This window comes from Lissotriton vulgaris, chromosome 1_1 (assembly GCF_964263255.1).
Source record: "Lissotriton vulgaris chromosome 1_1, aLisVul1.2, whole genome shotgun sequence".
In the NCBI taxonomy this organism is placed as follows: domain Eukaryota; kingdom Metazoa; phylum Chordata; class Amphibia; order Caudata; family Salamandridae; genus Lissotriton; species Lissotriton vulgaris.
The window spans coordinates 409,013,563-409,030,960 of record NC_141685.1 but is presented as its reverse complement, the minus strand read 5'-3'; the positions used below and the strand labels follow the sequence as shown (position 1 = coordinate 409,030,960).

The 17,398-nt window shown below is 51.7% G+C and overlaps 1 protein-coding gene across 3 annotated transcripts in view; it reads left to right on the top strand.

The window, feature by feature from the left end:
- The window catches only part of USP24 (ubiquitin specific peptidase 24), a 1,909,144-nt gene that overhangs the window by 1,273,592 nt on the left and 618,154 nt on the right, over positions 1 to 17,398 (top strand). For all 3 annotated transcript variants that reach the window (XM_086952711.1, XM_086952716.1, XM_086952707.1), the window contains exon 48: positions 492 to 706. In XM_086952711.1, coding sequence (XP_086808837.1) covers positions 492 to 706 — 215 coding nt within the window. The remainder of the gene's footprint in view (positions 1 to 491; positions 707 to 17,398) is intronic.

The window sequence follows — 17,398 nt, the reverse complement described above, 5'->3', positions numbered from 1 at the left end:
CCCTTTTCATATCTGCACCTGCTCCAATTTCACGAATTTTAAGATGTTAAAAACCTGGATGTTCTAAAGTGCATTAGTTTCTGAGCAGCCAAGCATCACGATACTCCTTTGGGAGTGAGTTGTCTACTCTATCAAGAATAAATAACATCAAAGGCATGCATAGTAATGTCATATATTCATATTATACATTGTGTGTTAGGAAGATAAAACCCTCAAGTTAGTATTATAGTCTGGGACAGAATTTGCCATTTCGAAAAACAAATGGGAGTGCATTTATCCCATGATTGTGTGCCACAAATTGTGCTTTATATTGATTTCTATTCTGTGAACATAAATATGAGGGTTTAGTTATCCATCCATCTGCATTGCATGTTTGTCTCCTATTTCCAGATTTAGCGAAAATGAATGGGTAGTGACAATAAGATGTGTTTTAATATACAAACTACCACAATAATAATCTCAATGTGATTATTATCTTCACTTTGTTATAGTTCCCATGGATGCTAAATATGGAGCCTTACACAGTATCAGGGATGGCCCGTCAGGATTCATCGTCTGAAGCTGGTGACATTGGGAAAAATACTGACGTGGGTGGATCTCCGCGTAAAAAAGTTGCACCAACAGAAAATTATGAACTTGTTGGAGTAATCGTGCACAGTGGTCAGGCACATGCAGGGCATTATTACTCCTTTATTAAAGAAAGAAGGTAATCGCAAATCAGTTATGTCTTTTGTATGATCAGATTAATTGAATTTCGATTTCAGTGTAATATCCGGTGTTGTATTCCTCACAACCCATTATGAAATCAAAGGTCTAGCATTACACACACACACACAGTTCCACTGTTGGTATAAATATTGTCAATCAGTTCATATTTGTTATCTTTCCATTTTTAATTATAACTACTTTAAAATGTTTACAACAAATGTTGTTGTGTTAGTGGCTGCAGGCTTGTTCCCATTCCCAAGGCTGTGCCTGCAAATGGTGAGCTTTGTGCTTGAAGTCCTCAGGTAAGTTTAAACCGAAGTCTAAGCAAAAAAGAAATACCACTTGACTCCCCATGCGAACACTCTGGTCCTAAGGTGAATAGGCAAGAGCATCACAACGTCAGTGGTACACCCTCGGTCTGCAGTCGTGGAGCTGATTCCTCAACTGATCCCAATCCAATTTTCCCTTACCAAGTTTGCAGAAGATTGGAGTCTTTAAGGTGGCCATTCTGCATATTTTTTTGTGCGCTTCTCACTCCCTCTGGTCTGCCTTCACTCGCCAAGGAACTGCAAGGTTCCCCAGTCAGGTTACCACTGAGGATCCATCATGAGCACCATTCAACCCTGTTATGGGACCTGTATTGCCTCCACTTCAGATGTTTACTTCAGCTCCAAGACCTGCAGCGGTATCAATAACACTGACATCGAGAGGGTCAAGTACTGATATTGAACTAATACTTTGGCTCTACTGTGGTGCTACAAAAGCACAAACAGTTGTCATACACGCATGCTTTGCTTTTTAAAATGCCTGCCTGGTTGGTGTGACATGGCTTTCGTAGAATTTGTCACCCTTCTAATTCTTTGTTCATGATCTCTTTTGTGTCTGTGGTGTAAATGTGTGACCTCTGGTCACATGCAATCAGTTCATTCAGAGGCTGCGAATGGCACCCATTCCCAACTCGTCACAGGGGTATTGCTTGCAGCCTGTGAAGTGATTGACAGGCAGTCCCAGGATACAGGGCTTATGCCCAAAACGTCCGGGATTGTTTAGGTCGAGCTAGAACAGCGCTTGCGCTGTTGCTTGGTCGATCTATAATAAAGGGGCTTTTCAAAGTGCAACCCACTGGCCTAAAGCTTGCGTTCATGTGGCCTAAAGCTTGCGTTCACATGGCCTAAAGCTTGCGTTCACATGCACATGAACACAAGGTTTAGACCACATGAACGCGCGCAGACGCCATCTGCCAGTCTATTTGGCAGAAGCCTCTTCCAGCTACAGTAAAACTTGCCTCCCTTCCCTCCTCTCCCACCACACAAGCATCTTCCAGCTACAGTAATGAGCTGCTGTGCCGGGCTCCGACTTGCCCCCCTTCCCCACCAACATAAACTTTCTGCGAGCTTCAATTAAAAGAAACTGAAACAGAAGAAGTCCACAAGGCTTGCGATTGGTTGGATTACTGGGCTGTAGGGATTTTTTCTGATTTCTGAATCCCACATTGGACTTTTACCTGATATTTTCACATAAAAAAAAGATAAAAGCGGATGTACTGCCAGCTTTAAAATCTGAACACTCCTCTCCATATCAAACGCTTTAAAATCGGAACACTCATCTCCATATCAAACGCTTTGGAGTTTATTTATTTAAATTGAAGATTGCAATAAATGTATATTACACATTATTGATTTGTACAGATTTTAGTATTGGAGGCCGAGTACAGCTGTGATAATCACCGGAGCGTTGTTAACCACAGGACGTCTAGAGACATTCTTTTAATATCCACCTAGGGTGGGAGTGTGCACTTTTTGCCCAAGCCTCAGGTATTGTGTGTTTTTTGCCTAACACTGGAAAAAAGTATATTCTCCGCCAATCCAAAATGTGACCTTGAGTGGTACAAAATCACCTAGACAGATTTCTGACTTGTAAATAAATTCTCCTAAACTCTGCACTGAGTTGGCGTTGGCTGTAGTTGCCTTGTTGGTGCACTTATACCATGCATCAAACGTGCAATCATGTATGACTAAAAGATGTCATTATTTCATCCCAGTTGTGGATTATTTGTGTACAGTAAATTTGCTGCCTGAAATGGTTACATTTTCCGATCTCACCCTTATGCGTGTGAACAAGAGCCCTGAAAGCAGTGCTGGCTCTCAGTACAAAATTAAGCGTTTCTGCAGAAAAGTAGGTTTTGCACAGAGGAGAAGACCATGCAAAACCTACTTTTCGTTGAGGAGGGCAAAGCTGGTTCTGGTGGGTCAGTGGACTGACGCATCCCTTCTGGGATGTCTTTTTCACACCATGATCACAGGTTTGAGTCTTGTGCTTTCATCCTCCCAAAGCCCTTCAAATGTGATCCATTGATGGATGACAGTACACACCAGCCTTCAGCTCCAAGTTGGGTCTTGTGATAAAAATGTGCTTCGCAAATGCACAGTTTATGTTTTTACAAGTTTCTACAGGACAGATTTGCACCTGAGCTTTTTTGCAGAAATTGTTGCTGGCACCGAAGCTTTGCTAATTGGGGAAGATGTGCAATTTCACAACTCTCCCTTTTTGTTTAAATTGCATTTATATAGCGATTACCCCTGATGAGGCGGCGTCGAGGCGCTTTACGCGAAGTAGCTCGGGACCTGGGAGCCCACAATTAGTGGTCCGTCCATTTGTTTTTGTAGGTTAGTTTTGCATGCTCACTCCATGCATTCACGTCCGTTTCTTTGTGGTACATTTTTGCGACATTATCACTTCACACCACTTTACTGTCCATAAAGCTGCTGTTTGGTGCATGGCAGGACTTGCCTTACGTCAGTGGTGGGCTGTTGCGCTAATAATCCCGCATTTGCTGTGTTCTGGCATTTTATTCTCCTCTGGGCTCTTTGTTAACTCGTCACATACCCTGTAGGACCCTCAGATCATCAGAACATGATTTGCTGGTGGTCCCCAGAATTAAGAAAGTTTGCTGGCGCAGCAGAGCATTCTCTAGTGTGGCTCCGCGACTATGGAACTCTCTCCCACTAGAGATTAAAGCCCAACCATCTCTGTTGCTTTTTAAAAAGGCGCTTAAAACTTGGTTGTTCATCAAGGCCTACTTGTAATAATCGCATTCTACTCCTGCTAGTTCTTTGGTTAGGCGCCTTGATGCCCCTGGGGCTGAGTAGCGCGATAAAAAATTTTATAATAATAATAATACAAGATCTCCTTTCATGAACTAACGTAGGAACGGCTGGTGCAAGACGAAGGGAAAGACCTTGGAATGAAAAACAGCGCCTCTCACCAGGCCGGGTCACCCCCCTGTTCCTGCCTTCGCCAGAGTTCCCGCCTGCCTAGCTCCTGGACGCCGACGCCCCCCCTGCCCCCCGAGCAGCCCAGCCACAGCTGAGCCGCGCGCCCGACAGTTTTCCTGCCGCTGACCCCCTGCGGCCCCGCCCACCACCGGCCCATTGGCCGCCCCGCTCCCGCCGCCCAGCTGACCCGCCCTCCCGTCCCCCTTCTTATGTCGCCCCCAGAGCGACCGCGCAGCGGACGCATGCAGCGGGAGCACCGAATGAGCGCCGAAGGTAAGCCCGTCTGCGCCTGGACCGCGCCCAGTGCCAGGACCCCTGGCTCCCACAGACACCAGCCCACCCGCTGGACCTACGACGCCACCGAACTCTACGCACTCAACGCCGGCCGAATCCCGGGATGCTATTGAGCCACCCCGAGACGCACTCACGGACCCTTCTGCTGCCACTCCTGCAAGTTCTGTAACACAAGAAGAGAGGTTAGTATGAGTCTCTAAAGCCACAGAGACGGAGCAAGTTTGCCAATCCAATTCGGATGGATAAGAAAGCCCTCACACACCGACCTGGTCAGTGTCATGCTTCATCATAGGGCCCCACCTCGGAGGCCGAGTGCCTCCTCGGTGTGCTACGACGCCAGGAGACTGCGGAGCTGGTTGAGTGATGGGGCGTGCAGTGAGGAATATCAAATAAAACGTGTCTAAAGGGTATCTTGAAAAAATATTTATTAATAGATCCCTACGGCACAATTAAAAAGGTTGTATGTCTCTGAATTAACAGCCAAAGATAATGAATTGGATTAATTCAAGTTATTAGTCAGTCAACATGTTTCAGCCTTGTAAGTGGTTTAAGTTTACCTAGGCATTCATCAGGACTAGTGTAACCCCGGCGGTATGGACTCTCTAATCGTCCACCCTAACCTGAGGACGTGAAAGTGAAAAAACTATTTAAGTGAAAAAAGTGCAAAAAGATAAACGAAGGGGAGGGCAAAAAATGGCCCAAACCCAACACTCCTGATTTAGGATGTTATCTGCACCTGTAGAGGAAAGAAACACAGACAAACAAAACAAACACACAAGATAGACAGATAGTCAATGACAATTGTGGATCCAATTGTTTGTCCAATGTGCTCCAAACTGTGGCAAAAAATGGTGTTCAATTGTTAAATACTAACATCTGAAAGAAACACGTTAGTGTTAGATTCCTTACCTTAGAATATCCCCAGGCGTCAGTCTGGATCCGGAAACTTTTGCGTAGCAGTACCCCTGCGCGTCGGTAGGAGTCGTCTGCAGGCGTCCCCTGCGGCTCCGCGTTGGGCGTCGTGCGCCGTGATGACGTCGCTGGAGTATATAGACGCCGCCTCCACGCGCTGACGTCAGTTCTTCTTTTTTCCGCGCCAGTAAGCGCAGATCCGAAGAGCAGTACTCCGGTCTTTTGACCAACTTTGTTAAAACTTCTATCTCTTTTTTGGTGCCTGGTAGGATGCCTGGTTTCAAGAATTGTGACGGGTGTGACCGCACAATGTCGGTCACGGACCATCACCGACTCTGTCTCCGGTGCCTGGGCCCCGACCACGACGTGGACGCCTGCGTCGACTGCCGGGCTCTCACTAACAAGGCTAGACGGGAGCGGTCCCGCAAGCTGCTTGAGCTCCGGGTGTCGGCCCCGCGTCAGGAGCGGTCCCGGTCCGGCCGGAGGTCCAGGGAGCGTTTGAGGGAGCGGTCGCGGAGCCGCACCGAGCGCTCCGGAAGTAGTCACCATTCGTCGGGCTCCTCAGGTAAGAAACACAAGAAGTCGGGGCGTCGTCATCGTACCCCCGACTCCCCCCGACGCTCGCGCGACGTGGCCGGGGGTTCGGGTGGCCCCAACTCCGCGGCTCCGCGAGAGTCGCCGGCGCGGCCTGCCCCATACCCTCCGGTCCCTGGGCACGGTGCGACGCCTGAGGAGATTGAGGCGTTCCTCATGGCCATGAGGGCGCTCAGTTCTCCGACGGGGCCTACGGCGCCTTCGGGCCCAGTGCTACCGTCCGGGGGCCCTAGCGGGTCGGGTGTCCCTGGCTCAACGCCATCGGGTGCTACGGCCCCGGTGCCGCCGACGGCTCCGACCCCGGCGCCGCAAGGGCCTTCGGGGTCGACGCCGGCTGGCCTACCGGCTGGTCCGGCGCCGATTCCATCGGGGTTACCCCCGACGCTGCCCCCGCGCGGCGCCGGTTCTCCTGTGCCGTTTTCAGCCGGCGCCGGGGGTCCGGCGCCGGCTCCGGGCGGCGCCGTCCCCATTCCTTCCCCGAATCCGGAGTCGGACCGGCGTCGATCGACGCCGGGCTCGACGCCGATGGGGCCTGTGAACCCCGAGGAGCCGGTCTACATCGTTGACTCCGATTATGGAGATGATGAAGAGTACGGGGAAGGTTGGGAGGGGTCTGAGGACCCTCTGTCACGTGAGTGCCAGTATGACCCGGACTGGACAGGTGATTTGGGGGATGCCAGTGGTCTGGACGACTCTCCTAACCCTGGTTTTGTCTCCCCTCCTTCAGTGGCGTCGGAGGCGGGAGCTGCATATTCCGTGGTGCTGATGAGGGCTGCCAAGGCCTTACACCTTGAGCTCCCCGTCGCGGCCGTGAGGCCTAACATCCTCACTGAGGTCTTCAAACCGCAGTCATGCCCACAGGAGCCACTGCTGCCGTTTAACGAAGCCTTGTCAGACGTTCTGTTGGGCACGTGGTCCAGGCCCGCTTCAGGTTCGCCTGTTGATCGGAACGTGGCCAGGCGCCACCGTCCTTGTCCGGACGACCCCAAGTTCCTGTCCACCCATCCCATCCCCGAGAGTCTGGTGATCCAGGCCTCTACCTCCCAGACCGCATTCCCGTCGGCCCGCCCGATCGGGAATCCAAGAGGTATGACCAGTATGGTAAGAAGGTCTTCTCGTCCCTGAGTCTGGGACTGCGGTCTTGCAACACCGCATGCCTCTTGGGCCGCTACACCCACTCTGTGTGAGACACGGTCGCGGAACTGCTGCCAGAATGCCCCATGGAGGTGCGGGCAAAGCTCGGCAAGGCTGTGGCTGAGGGCCGAGACGCAGCTAAATATTCCATACGGTGTGGTCTTGATACGACCGACTCGCTGGGCAGAGCTATGTCAACGACGGTGGCGATTCGTCGCCACGCCTGGCTGAGATCCGCCAACTTTTCGGCAGACGTCCCAAATGCCTTGATGGACATGCCGTTCGATGGCTGTCGCCTCTTTGGTGACAAGGCGGACCACTCGCTGGAACGCTTCAAGGACTCCAGGGTCACGGCCAAGTCCTTGGGTCTTTCGACCCAGCGCCAGCAAACGGGTTCGTTTCGCTCCTTTCGTGGCCAAGGAAGGGGCGTCCCCACACGTGCTGCCAGCCACGCGCCGCAACAATCCTTTCAACGCGGTGGCGGCCGTGGAAACCGCCGTGGCGGCGGTAGGGGTCAACGGCGGGGTCAGGCCACACCTCCCCCCGCAGCATCTGCCTCCAAATCCTCCTAGTCCGTGCTTTCGGCCCCATGTGACGCCAGTGGGTGGCAGGGTTCGCCATCACCACGCTCACTGGCGCACAATTACGTCGGACAGGTGGGTGCTGCAGCTCGTCCGAAGGGGCTACTCCCTCCCCTTCGAGACCACTCCTCCAGCCATGCCACCGCAGGACCACCGTGTGTCGGGGGACCACTTGACACTTCTGCAGGAGGAAGTTACGGCCCTCTTGGCCAAGGGGGCCATCGAGCGCGTTCCTGGGCCAGAAGTAGGGCGTGGTTGCTATTCCCACTACTTTCTGGTACCCAAGAAGGACAAGGGGGGCCTACGTCCTATCTTGGATCTACGGAACGTCAACGGCTTCCTCCGGAAGGAGAAGTTCAAGATGTTGACTTTGGCTCAGGTCTTGGCTGCTCTAGACCCGCAAGACTGGATGGTAGCTGTCGGGCGATCAACAGGCTCCAGGCAGAAACCAGCTCCTCAGAAGTGTAGACAGTGACCCCCTCTGTTCCCACGACACTACGCACTCTACTGTTATAGAATACCCACAGAGTGAGTAGTGACGCCAGAAAAGAGAGAGACCTAAAAACCCTTAGGTCTCCTATTTTGAAGACAGGGTCCACAGAAGTTTTTTATGCGAATAGGAAGTCGCAGTCTGCAGGGGAGAGAAGAACACAAACATAAAACAGGTTACTAGGAATCTACAACAACAGGGATGAGAAATAACTAACCTATGTATTCGGTGCTGAGTGTGCTGCAAGGCTCTTACCTGCCCAACGTTTTTATCGCACCCAAAAGGTATCCACAATGTAAACATAAAATAAGAACCCAAAAATAGAAGGGTAGATGCGTAAGTCTCTCTTGTCAAAGGAAAATTTCCACGGAAGAAAAGAAAGTTCCAAATACAGTCTCAAAGACTTCTCCACTCGAAGAGTTCAAAAGGAAAGTGTTTTTGCAGGATTGTGATGATTCTCACTACCCCGGCTAGGCAAACAAAACAAAGTTCATTCAAATGAATCCGTTTTCCCCGGAATTCTCACCAGGGAACAGCAGCAGCTGGACGATAGCTTTTGACGTCCTTACAACTCAAAAAAGAAAACTGTCTCGGCCGTTCTCTCGTCGGAGAACCGACACGCCGAGAAAATACCGATTCCGGTAAGCGGGGGCAGGGGCACAGCGAGTATCCGCAGGACGGGATGACGGCACACCGGTGATCCGCTAGCAGCGGAAAGAAAAAAGGAAGCGGGTCCGAAGCTTGTTTACTCCTCGGCGGGGGTTCTTTCACTCAGCCTCTCGGATCAACGAAGACCAGGTAATTCTCACGAGCCAGCGCAGCCGCGCAAGGCTCGGAAGCGAAGGAGGATAAAAAAAACACGAACCAGTTCACGGGAGCAGGGAAAGACTCTGTGATACCAAGGGCGGGACCCAGGCAGGAATCCACAAAAGAAAACCAAGCACCGCCGTTAACAGGAAGGAGGCATAAGAACCACCCAGCCGGCCTCTGATTGGTGCATGAGGAACATGGCTGTTTGCAAAACGCCTCAAGGCATTCTGGGACATGTAGTCCTGGTTAGGCGAAATACACCCTACAACACACTCAGAACCTGTCCTAAGAGCTCCGGGTCCTAACAGTAGCGTTGGACTTGCAGGATGTGTATTTTCACATCCCCGTCCTGCCGGCCCACCGGCGTTACCTGCGGTTCACGGTAGGCCAGGAGCACTTTCAGTTTATCGTGCTTCCCTTCGGCCTTACCAGCGCCCCACGGGTGTTCACAAAAGTGATGGCGGTGGTCGCAGCCCATCTGTGCAGGTTAGGGGTTTCAGTCTTCCCCTACCTCGACGACTGGCTGTTGAAGGCGGGCTCGCCCCAGACAGTCGTCCACCACCTTCAGATGACGGCAGACCTCTTGCACGACCTGGGGTTCTCCATCAATGTGCCGAAATCACACCTGTGTCCCTCCCAAAAGCTCCTTTTCATCGGAGCGGTTCTGGACTCGGCGCAGTTTCGGGTTTATCCTCCGGAACGGCGGGTCCGGGATATACAGGCTTTGATTCCCATCTTTCAGCCGCTATCCCGGGTTTCGGTCAGGTTGACGCTGCGGCTGCTGGGGCTGATGGCTTCCTGCATCCTTCTGGTGCATCACGCCCGGTGGCGGATGCGGGCTCTGCAGTGGGACCTAAAGTTTCAGTGGGCCCAGCATCAGGGCAACTTGTCCGACCACGTCTTGATCTCGGAGGGCACCGCGAGACAACTGCAGTGGTGGCTTACGGACCGCGATTGGGTCAGGGGCAGATCCCTCTCCCTTCCCCAACCGGAACACGTTGTCGTGACGGACGCGTCCCTCCAGGGCTGGGGTGGCCACTTGGGAGAGGCAGAGATCAGAGGCATCTGGTCTCCGGCGGAGTCCCGGCTCCATATCAACCTGTTGGAGCTGCGGGCGATTCGTCTAGCACTGAAGGCATTCCTCCCCTTTGTCAACGGGAGTGTAGTGCAGGTGTTCACCGACAACACCACCGACATGTGGTACTGCAACAAACAGGGGTGAGTGGGGTCGTGGACCCTTTGCCAGGAGGCTCTGCGCCTCTGGCAGTGGCTGGAACGTCAGGGCGTGACTTTGACGGTTCAACACCTGGCAGGTTCTCTGAACGCCAGGGCGGACGAACTCAGCCGTCGGTGCTCGATGGATCACGAATGGCGTCTGAACTCGGACGTGGCGCAAGGCCTCTTTCTGCAATGGGGAGAGCCTTGGTTAGATCTATTCGCCACAGAAGAGAACGCGCAATGTCATCAGTTCTGCGTGTTGGAGTTTCCAAGACGGCACTCGCACGGCGACGCCTTTCGGCGCGAGTGGAGTTGCGGTCTGTTAAACGCCTTTCCGCCTATACCACTTCTGCCCAGAGTGCTGAAGAAGATCAGGCGGACCGGGCCCAAGTTATCCTTGTGGCTCCGGACTGGGCTCGAAGGTACTGGTATCCCGAGCTACTCAGCATGTCAGTCGGTCCCCCGATCCGCCTGCCCCTTCAGGAGGACCTTCTGTCGCAGCAGCAGGGGACGGTCCTCCACCCGAACCTGTCCAGTCTCCACCTCCATGCTTGGAGATTGAGCAGCGGCAGTTGAGGCCATTTGACTTGCCTCCTGAAGTTTGTGATGTAATTCTGGCAGCCAGGCGTCCCTCCACTAAGTCGGTATACGCCTGTCGGTGGAACAGATTTGTGGCATGGTGCACAGCAAAAGCTGTGGATCCTCTTTCTGCCCCCCTTTCTGAGGTACTTCTGCTTCTTCTTTCTCTTGCCCAGCAGGGCTCTGCTCTGGGCACTATCAAGGGCTACCTTTCTGCCCTTTCAGCCTTTCTAAGGCTTCCTGATCAGCCTTCTTTGTTCAAGTCCCTGATTGTAACGAGATTCTTGAAGGGCATCACACACATGTATCCACCTGTTCCGTTTGTGATGCCTCAGTGGGACTTGAACCTGGTTCTTACCTTTCTGATGTGTGCTCCCTTTGAGCCCCTTCATTCTTGTCCTCTTCGTCTCCTGACTTTGAAGACGGCTTTCCTGGTTGCCACCACCTCTGCCAGGAGAGTGAGTGAGCTCCAGGCTCTTTCTGTCCAACCTCCTTTCCTGTCCATTCATCCTGACAAGGTGGTTCTAAAGACTAGACCTTCTTTCCTGCCCAAAGTAGTTTCTGCTTTTCACATCGGGCAGTCCATCACCCTCCCCTCCTTCTTCCCGCCTCCGCATCCTTCGAAGGATGAAGAGCGGCTCCATCGTCTGGACCCAAAACGTGCGCTTTCATTTTATATGGATCGCACACGCCAGTTCCGGGTGGATGACTAACTGTTTGTTGGCTACGTGGGTGCAAAGAAGGGACGGGCGGTGTGTAAACGAACCATCTCTCGGTGGGTCGTTCTGTGCATCAAAGCGTGCTACTCTTTGGCTCGGAAGGAGCCTCCTGTTGGGCTGAGGGCCCATTCCACTCGGGCCACGGCTGCTACTACTGCCCTGGGCCGGGGAGTCCCCTTGCGGGACATTTGCCAGGCGGCTACGTGGGCCTCGCTGCACACGTTTGCAAGACACTATTGGCTGGACAGTCAAGTCTGGAGGGATGGCTTCTTTGGCCGTTCTGTCCTCCAGGACTTTCTGGTGTAGGAATGTATTGGTTCGCAGACCCACCTCCGGGGTTGGTATTGCTGGGGTATCTATTCTAAGGTAAGGAATCTAACACTAATGTGTTTCTTTCAGATGAACAAGTTACTTACCTTCGGTAACGATATATCTGTAAGAAACATTAGTTAGTGTTAGATTCCTTACCGAACCCACCCATCCTCCCCGTTCTGCGAACTGATACCTAGGGTTAAGGACATCCCTTTCAGGGCCCTAGTTTCGAATGGCACCAGTGTTGGTTCTCTCATGGCTCTGCGTTTTCTGGCGCGGAAAAGCTGTGTACAAAGAACTGACGTCAGCGCGCGGAGGCGGCGTCTATATACTCCAGCGACGTCATCACGACGCCGACGACGGACGCGGAGCCGCAGGGGACGCCTGCAGACGACGCCTACCGACGCGCAGGGGTACTGCTACGCAAAAGTTTCCGGATCCAGACTGACGCCTGGGGATATTCTAAGGTAAGGAATCTAACACTAACTAATGTTTCTTGCGTTGGTGACGGCTGCTGGGGCGGTGGTTACGGAGGAGCAAGATTTCTTGGCGGAATTTCATGCCTACTACACTGCCCTCTACTCCTCGAGGGACGCACATCTCGAGGAAGAAATCGACGATTATTTGAGCTATCTTCAGATGCCCTTCCTGGCCGACTGGCAGAGGGAGTTTCTTATGGCCCCCATCCAGAAGGAGGAGATAACGGAAGCACTGGAGGGCATGAAGTCCGGTAGCGCTCCTGGTGCGGATGGTCTCACGGTATCCTTCTACAAAGCCTTTCAGGCGCAACTGGTCCCATACCTGATGCTCTTGTTCGATGATATTTGCCAGCAGGGCAGCATGTCAAAGTCCATGAGAGAGGCGCTGCTTATCACCATCCCTAAACCTGGCAAACCCCTTAATCAATGTGGCTCCTACCGGCCGCTATCGCTGATAAATGTGGACGCGAAACTGTATGCTAAAGTTCTTGCGACTCGTCTGTCGCTGCTGGTCCCGAACCTGGTTGCCCCGGAGCAGGCTGGGTTTGTTCCCTCACGCAATCTCACCTATAATATCCGCACGGTCCTAGGCACGATCCAGCATGTCAAACACGAAAACAAAGCTGTGGCCATCTTCTTAGATATGGAGAAGGCCTTCGATTCTGTTGAGTGGTCGTTCATGCTGAGGGTCCTTCGTAAATTTGGCCTCGGGGAGCCGTTTTTGCAAATGTTGGGAGCCCTATACTACAAACCTACTGCGAGGCTGAAGATAGGTAACCTAGTCACTGCTCCCATCGAAATTGGGAGGGGCACGCGTCAAGGTTGCCCCCTCTCTCCGTTGCTGTATGCCATGGTAGCGGAGCCTCTCGCCTGCGCTATACGAGAGTATCATCAACTTTCCGACGTACCAAATCGGTATCTCCACATACGCGGATGACACTCTGCTATATGTCCGGGACCCGGAGATTAACCTCTCTGCGGTGCTGCGGGAGGTGGTGAGGTTCGGGGCTCTTTCGGGCCTCCGCGTCAACTGGACTAAATCAGTAGCGTTGCCCCTGACACCGGTGACGTTCCCTTTTGACTCGGAGTACCCCTTGCAATGGACCACGGACTCTATTCGCTACTTAGGGATACGCATTCATACAGACCCGGAGGTCCTGATCCGCGAGAATTATGGAGTGGCCTACTCCAAACTGATGGATGATGTCGAGGTGTGGTCTAGGCTCCCGCTTTCACTCATGGGCAGGATTGCGCTCATGAAGATGGTGGTGCTCCCCAGGTTCCTTTTTCTATTCGTGAATATACCGGTAGTCCTTTCCAAAGCCTTTTTCCGGCAACTTACCCAGACCCTTGTCCGCCTGGCATGGGGGGGCAAACAACCGCGGGTGCAGTGGCAAACGCTCACCCTTCCGTACGAACAGGGAGGCTTTGGGGCTCCAGATCTGGAGCGATACTATAGGCTTGCTCAGGGTGCCCACCTCCATACGTGGATTCATGGGGATCCAGGCATCCCCCATGTGAAATTGGAGCGGCTCTTTGCAGACCCCGTCCCGCTTCCGGCGACTGTATGTTATCCGCCCGATAGAAGGGTCGGCAATCTGGACTCCATAGCTGCCACGAATCATGCTTGGCATGCTCTGATCGGCTCCCGTGAGTGCACGCTGCTGTATTCACCTTTGCTCCGTGTAGAATGGGCGGCCTGGTTGGCTCCACTAACGGAGAAGGGCGTCCTGAAGGCGCTACGTGACCTAGGCATTGTTACCGTGGGAGACCTCTTTTCAAAGGGCACTCTGAAAACGCTGCAGCAAGTCCTTCAATCCTGTCCCGGGGCAACGCTGTTTCATAGTTTTCAATATCACAGGGTCCGTAGAGCGGCTCTTGCCGTTTTAGGCCCGGACCTTGCTGAACCGCCGGAAGTGCCGGAACTCACCTATGTCATCAAAACCCCCTCAGCTCGCAAACTGATCACGGCTCTTAGGTCACTGGGTGATAGTCAACGGCAATATCCCCCCTCCAAGGCCCGTTTGGCCTGGCAGGCTGACCTCCAATCCCCCATCTCAGACGACATGTGGCGTTATTGTGCTACTAATACTAGGAAAATCTCGCTCAACGGTAGGCCCCGTCTGGTGCATTTTAAGTTCCTGCAGCGTGTCTACTACACGCCTGTGAGGTTACATAGGTATGGCCTTAGAGAATCAGCGGAGTGTGAGCGTTGCCACTTTCACACAGCAGACTTTCTCCATATGGCCTGGTCTTGTCCTGCCATACATAAATACTGGATGGAGGTCTTTGCGGAGCTCAGCACTATCCTTGGTGAGGTGATCTTGCCCGACCCGGCGCTTGCCTTACTTGGTTTCTCAAAACCCCTTCCTGTTGCTCTGCGACGACTTGCAGACATGGCATTACTTACGGCGAAGCGGCTGTTAGCAGTGTGTTGGATGCGGGGGCCAGTCCCTACTAAAAAACGATGGGAAACAGACTTGCTTTACTGTTGCACGCAGTCGGAGGTGTACAGTGAACTCCTGCCGCCAAAGAGTAGACCCAAAAACTTTTGGGGTATGTTTCGAGCGTTTCAGAGTGCGAAAGAGGATGGTGAGTCGGATCCAGAGAGTGTGGAGCTTGATGTGCTACAGGAAGAGGGGGCTGCATCAGCTGTGGATGAGGAGTGTGTCAGTTGAAGGCCTTCATGTTGTATCGGTGTGGTGTTTCTCGTCTGACTTTTGAGGTGTTTTGCGTTAGGGGTGGCTTGTGACGGCTGTTCTGGTTTGTGGCGTCCGCTGTCCCCTTCCCAGAGCGTTATCCCGCCTTAGTGGGCGTTTGTTTATCTCCCTTAGCCTAGCTGAGGGGTTCATGGTGGTGGTGTAGGGTGGGAGGTGGGTGGTGGACACGGGTTTAGGTAGTCTGGCTTGTTCTTCTTTGGGGGTGGGTGGGTTTGTTATGGTCTGGGTCTGGGTTTCTGCGCAGTCCTTCCCGGATGGCTATTTCGATCCTGCCAATCTGGCACGCCATGTTGCACCTGGGTCTGTTTCTGTTGACGTTGCGGGGCGTGCATCCTGCTTATATGTTCTGGTCATCCAACGGTATCTACTATGATCTATTGCCTCTGCACGCTTGTCCCATACCTGCAGTCCCGCCACCAGGCCCTCGGGCTGTTGGACTTTACGGCTGTGTAACTTACCTTTACCCAGGGATTGGAGGGTGTTTTTCTTTCTGATGCCGCCGGCCTCCGGGTTGTAGGCGATGTTGGCTGTGTATGTGACATGTGGTTGCAATAAAGTATAAATTTAATTTAAAAAAAACTAATGTTTCTTGCAGATATATCGTTACCGAAGGTAAGTAACTTGTTCATTAACACCACCCATATAACCCTGTAAGGGTGATACCACTATCTCTAGGAAGTGGAGTGAAAAGGGTGCTAAAATATGCTAAATAGCAAAAAGGGGAGGGAATTTAAAAACAAAGTGAAATTACTCCGTAGGAGGGATCAATGGACCAAAGGTCAGTGACCTTCCCACATCTAGTTCGTAAGCTCTGTTAGAAATCTCACTTTAAAATTTGGACCTAACTGCACCATGGGTCTCGGGAGGGGGGTGGAAGCGTACCTGGCACATCCTGCTGGAAAAGAAGCAGATGTTTGGATACAGTTACTTGTAATACTACTTAGCTCTATGTAGAAGATGGCGTGATGTGTAGCGAACTCACGCCCTCAACGCTAGCCACCCGATTCAGCACCTAGCTTCTCCTCAGAACCGGACCCCGACGATGAAGGGCCGGGTCGGTCAGGGTGTTTTAAAGAGGATCTCAGGTTGTCGGTAGACTTCCGGGTGGGCATGGTGAAAGCCATTCTGAGGCTTTGAACGCATGTGTCACACCACCAATGGGCGTAGGACGTATTGACAAACGAGGCTTGCATAGAGTAACCAATGGGGATAAAGAGTCAGATGTTGCCGGGGTAACCAGAGTTAATGACCTGCAGAACAGAATTGATCAAACCAACTGAATCATTAATATCTCAACACTGAATTCCATGGGATATCATCGTTCAGTCCCACTTTATTAGTACCTAAACGATAAATCCATCGCTGTTCCTTTTCAAACAGTCTATTTGTGATGTTATTTGTACCGGTGATAGTTTCTATGACTGTCCATCTCATGTCATTTGCCATATGGTTGGTTGAAAGAAAATGCCTGCTTAGTTTGGTAGTGGTTTTCTTGCACCTAATGTTGCTCCGATGCTCGCAGATGCGTTGTTTTACTTTGCGAGTAGTCATGCCTATATACCGTAAGGCACACGGACACGTGATTAAGTAAACAACATCAGTTGAGTTGCAGTTTGTATGTGAGACCTGCGTCCAAATCTTTCCTTGTTCTAGGTTAAGAGTTTTTGTTATTCCCGTCAAATGGCACACACTGCAATCTGTGCAGGGGTAATGGCCAATGACTTGAGGTAAGCCCCATGTTTCTGTCACAGAGGGAGTCCTTGGTATTCTCTCTTTGGGGCGGGTATGGACCAGAGCGTCCTTGAGACTTCGACCTTTTTTGAATGAAAAAAGGGGTTTGTCCCAATCAGTTTTAGCAGATTTTATGATTTTCCAGTGCTTGTTGATAGTTTTTTTCATGATAGTGGAGAGGCTATTGAAAGTAGTCACACATGTGAGTGGTATTGCATCTTGAGTAGCAGGTTTGTCCTCTAGCAGTGCACATCTAGGTTGATTTTGTGCTCTTTTAAACCCCTTGTTAAGAATCGTGGTTGGATAACCTCTATCCTTTAGTTTGACAGTTAGTTCAGATGCTTGATCCTTGAAATCTTCAAGCGTGCTACAATTGCGTCTAAGTCTCAAGTATTGCCCGTATGGAAGATTCTCCTTAAGAGGTCGGGGTGGAAGCTGGTAAACTCAAGAAGATTGTTTTTGGCTATTGGTTTGCAATGAGTTTTAGTGACTAGCCTAGTACCTTAGACCGTGATGACGACATCCAAGAAGACGATTTCAGATTTGCTCGTGGTATATGTAAACCTGAGGTTCTGATCAAGGGTGTGTATCCAGACTAAGAAGGCTCGAAGGTCTCTGTCATTACCTGTCCATAGTAGCAAAATGTCATCAATGTAGCGCTTCCATAATAATATGGAAGCAGCAAAATCGGTGGATACAGGTAAGATGTATTTGGACTCGAAGTCAGCCACATACAGTCCAGCTACGCTCGGGGCAAAAGTACTGCCCATCGAAGAGCCCGAGCATTGCAGAAACAATTGGTTATTGAAGGAGAAATAGTTCTCCTTAAGTGTTATGGTTCG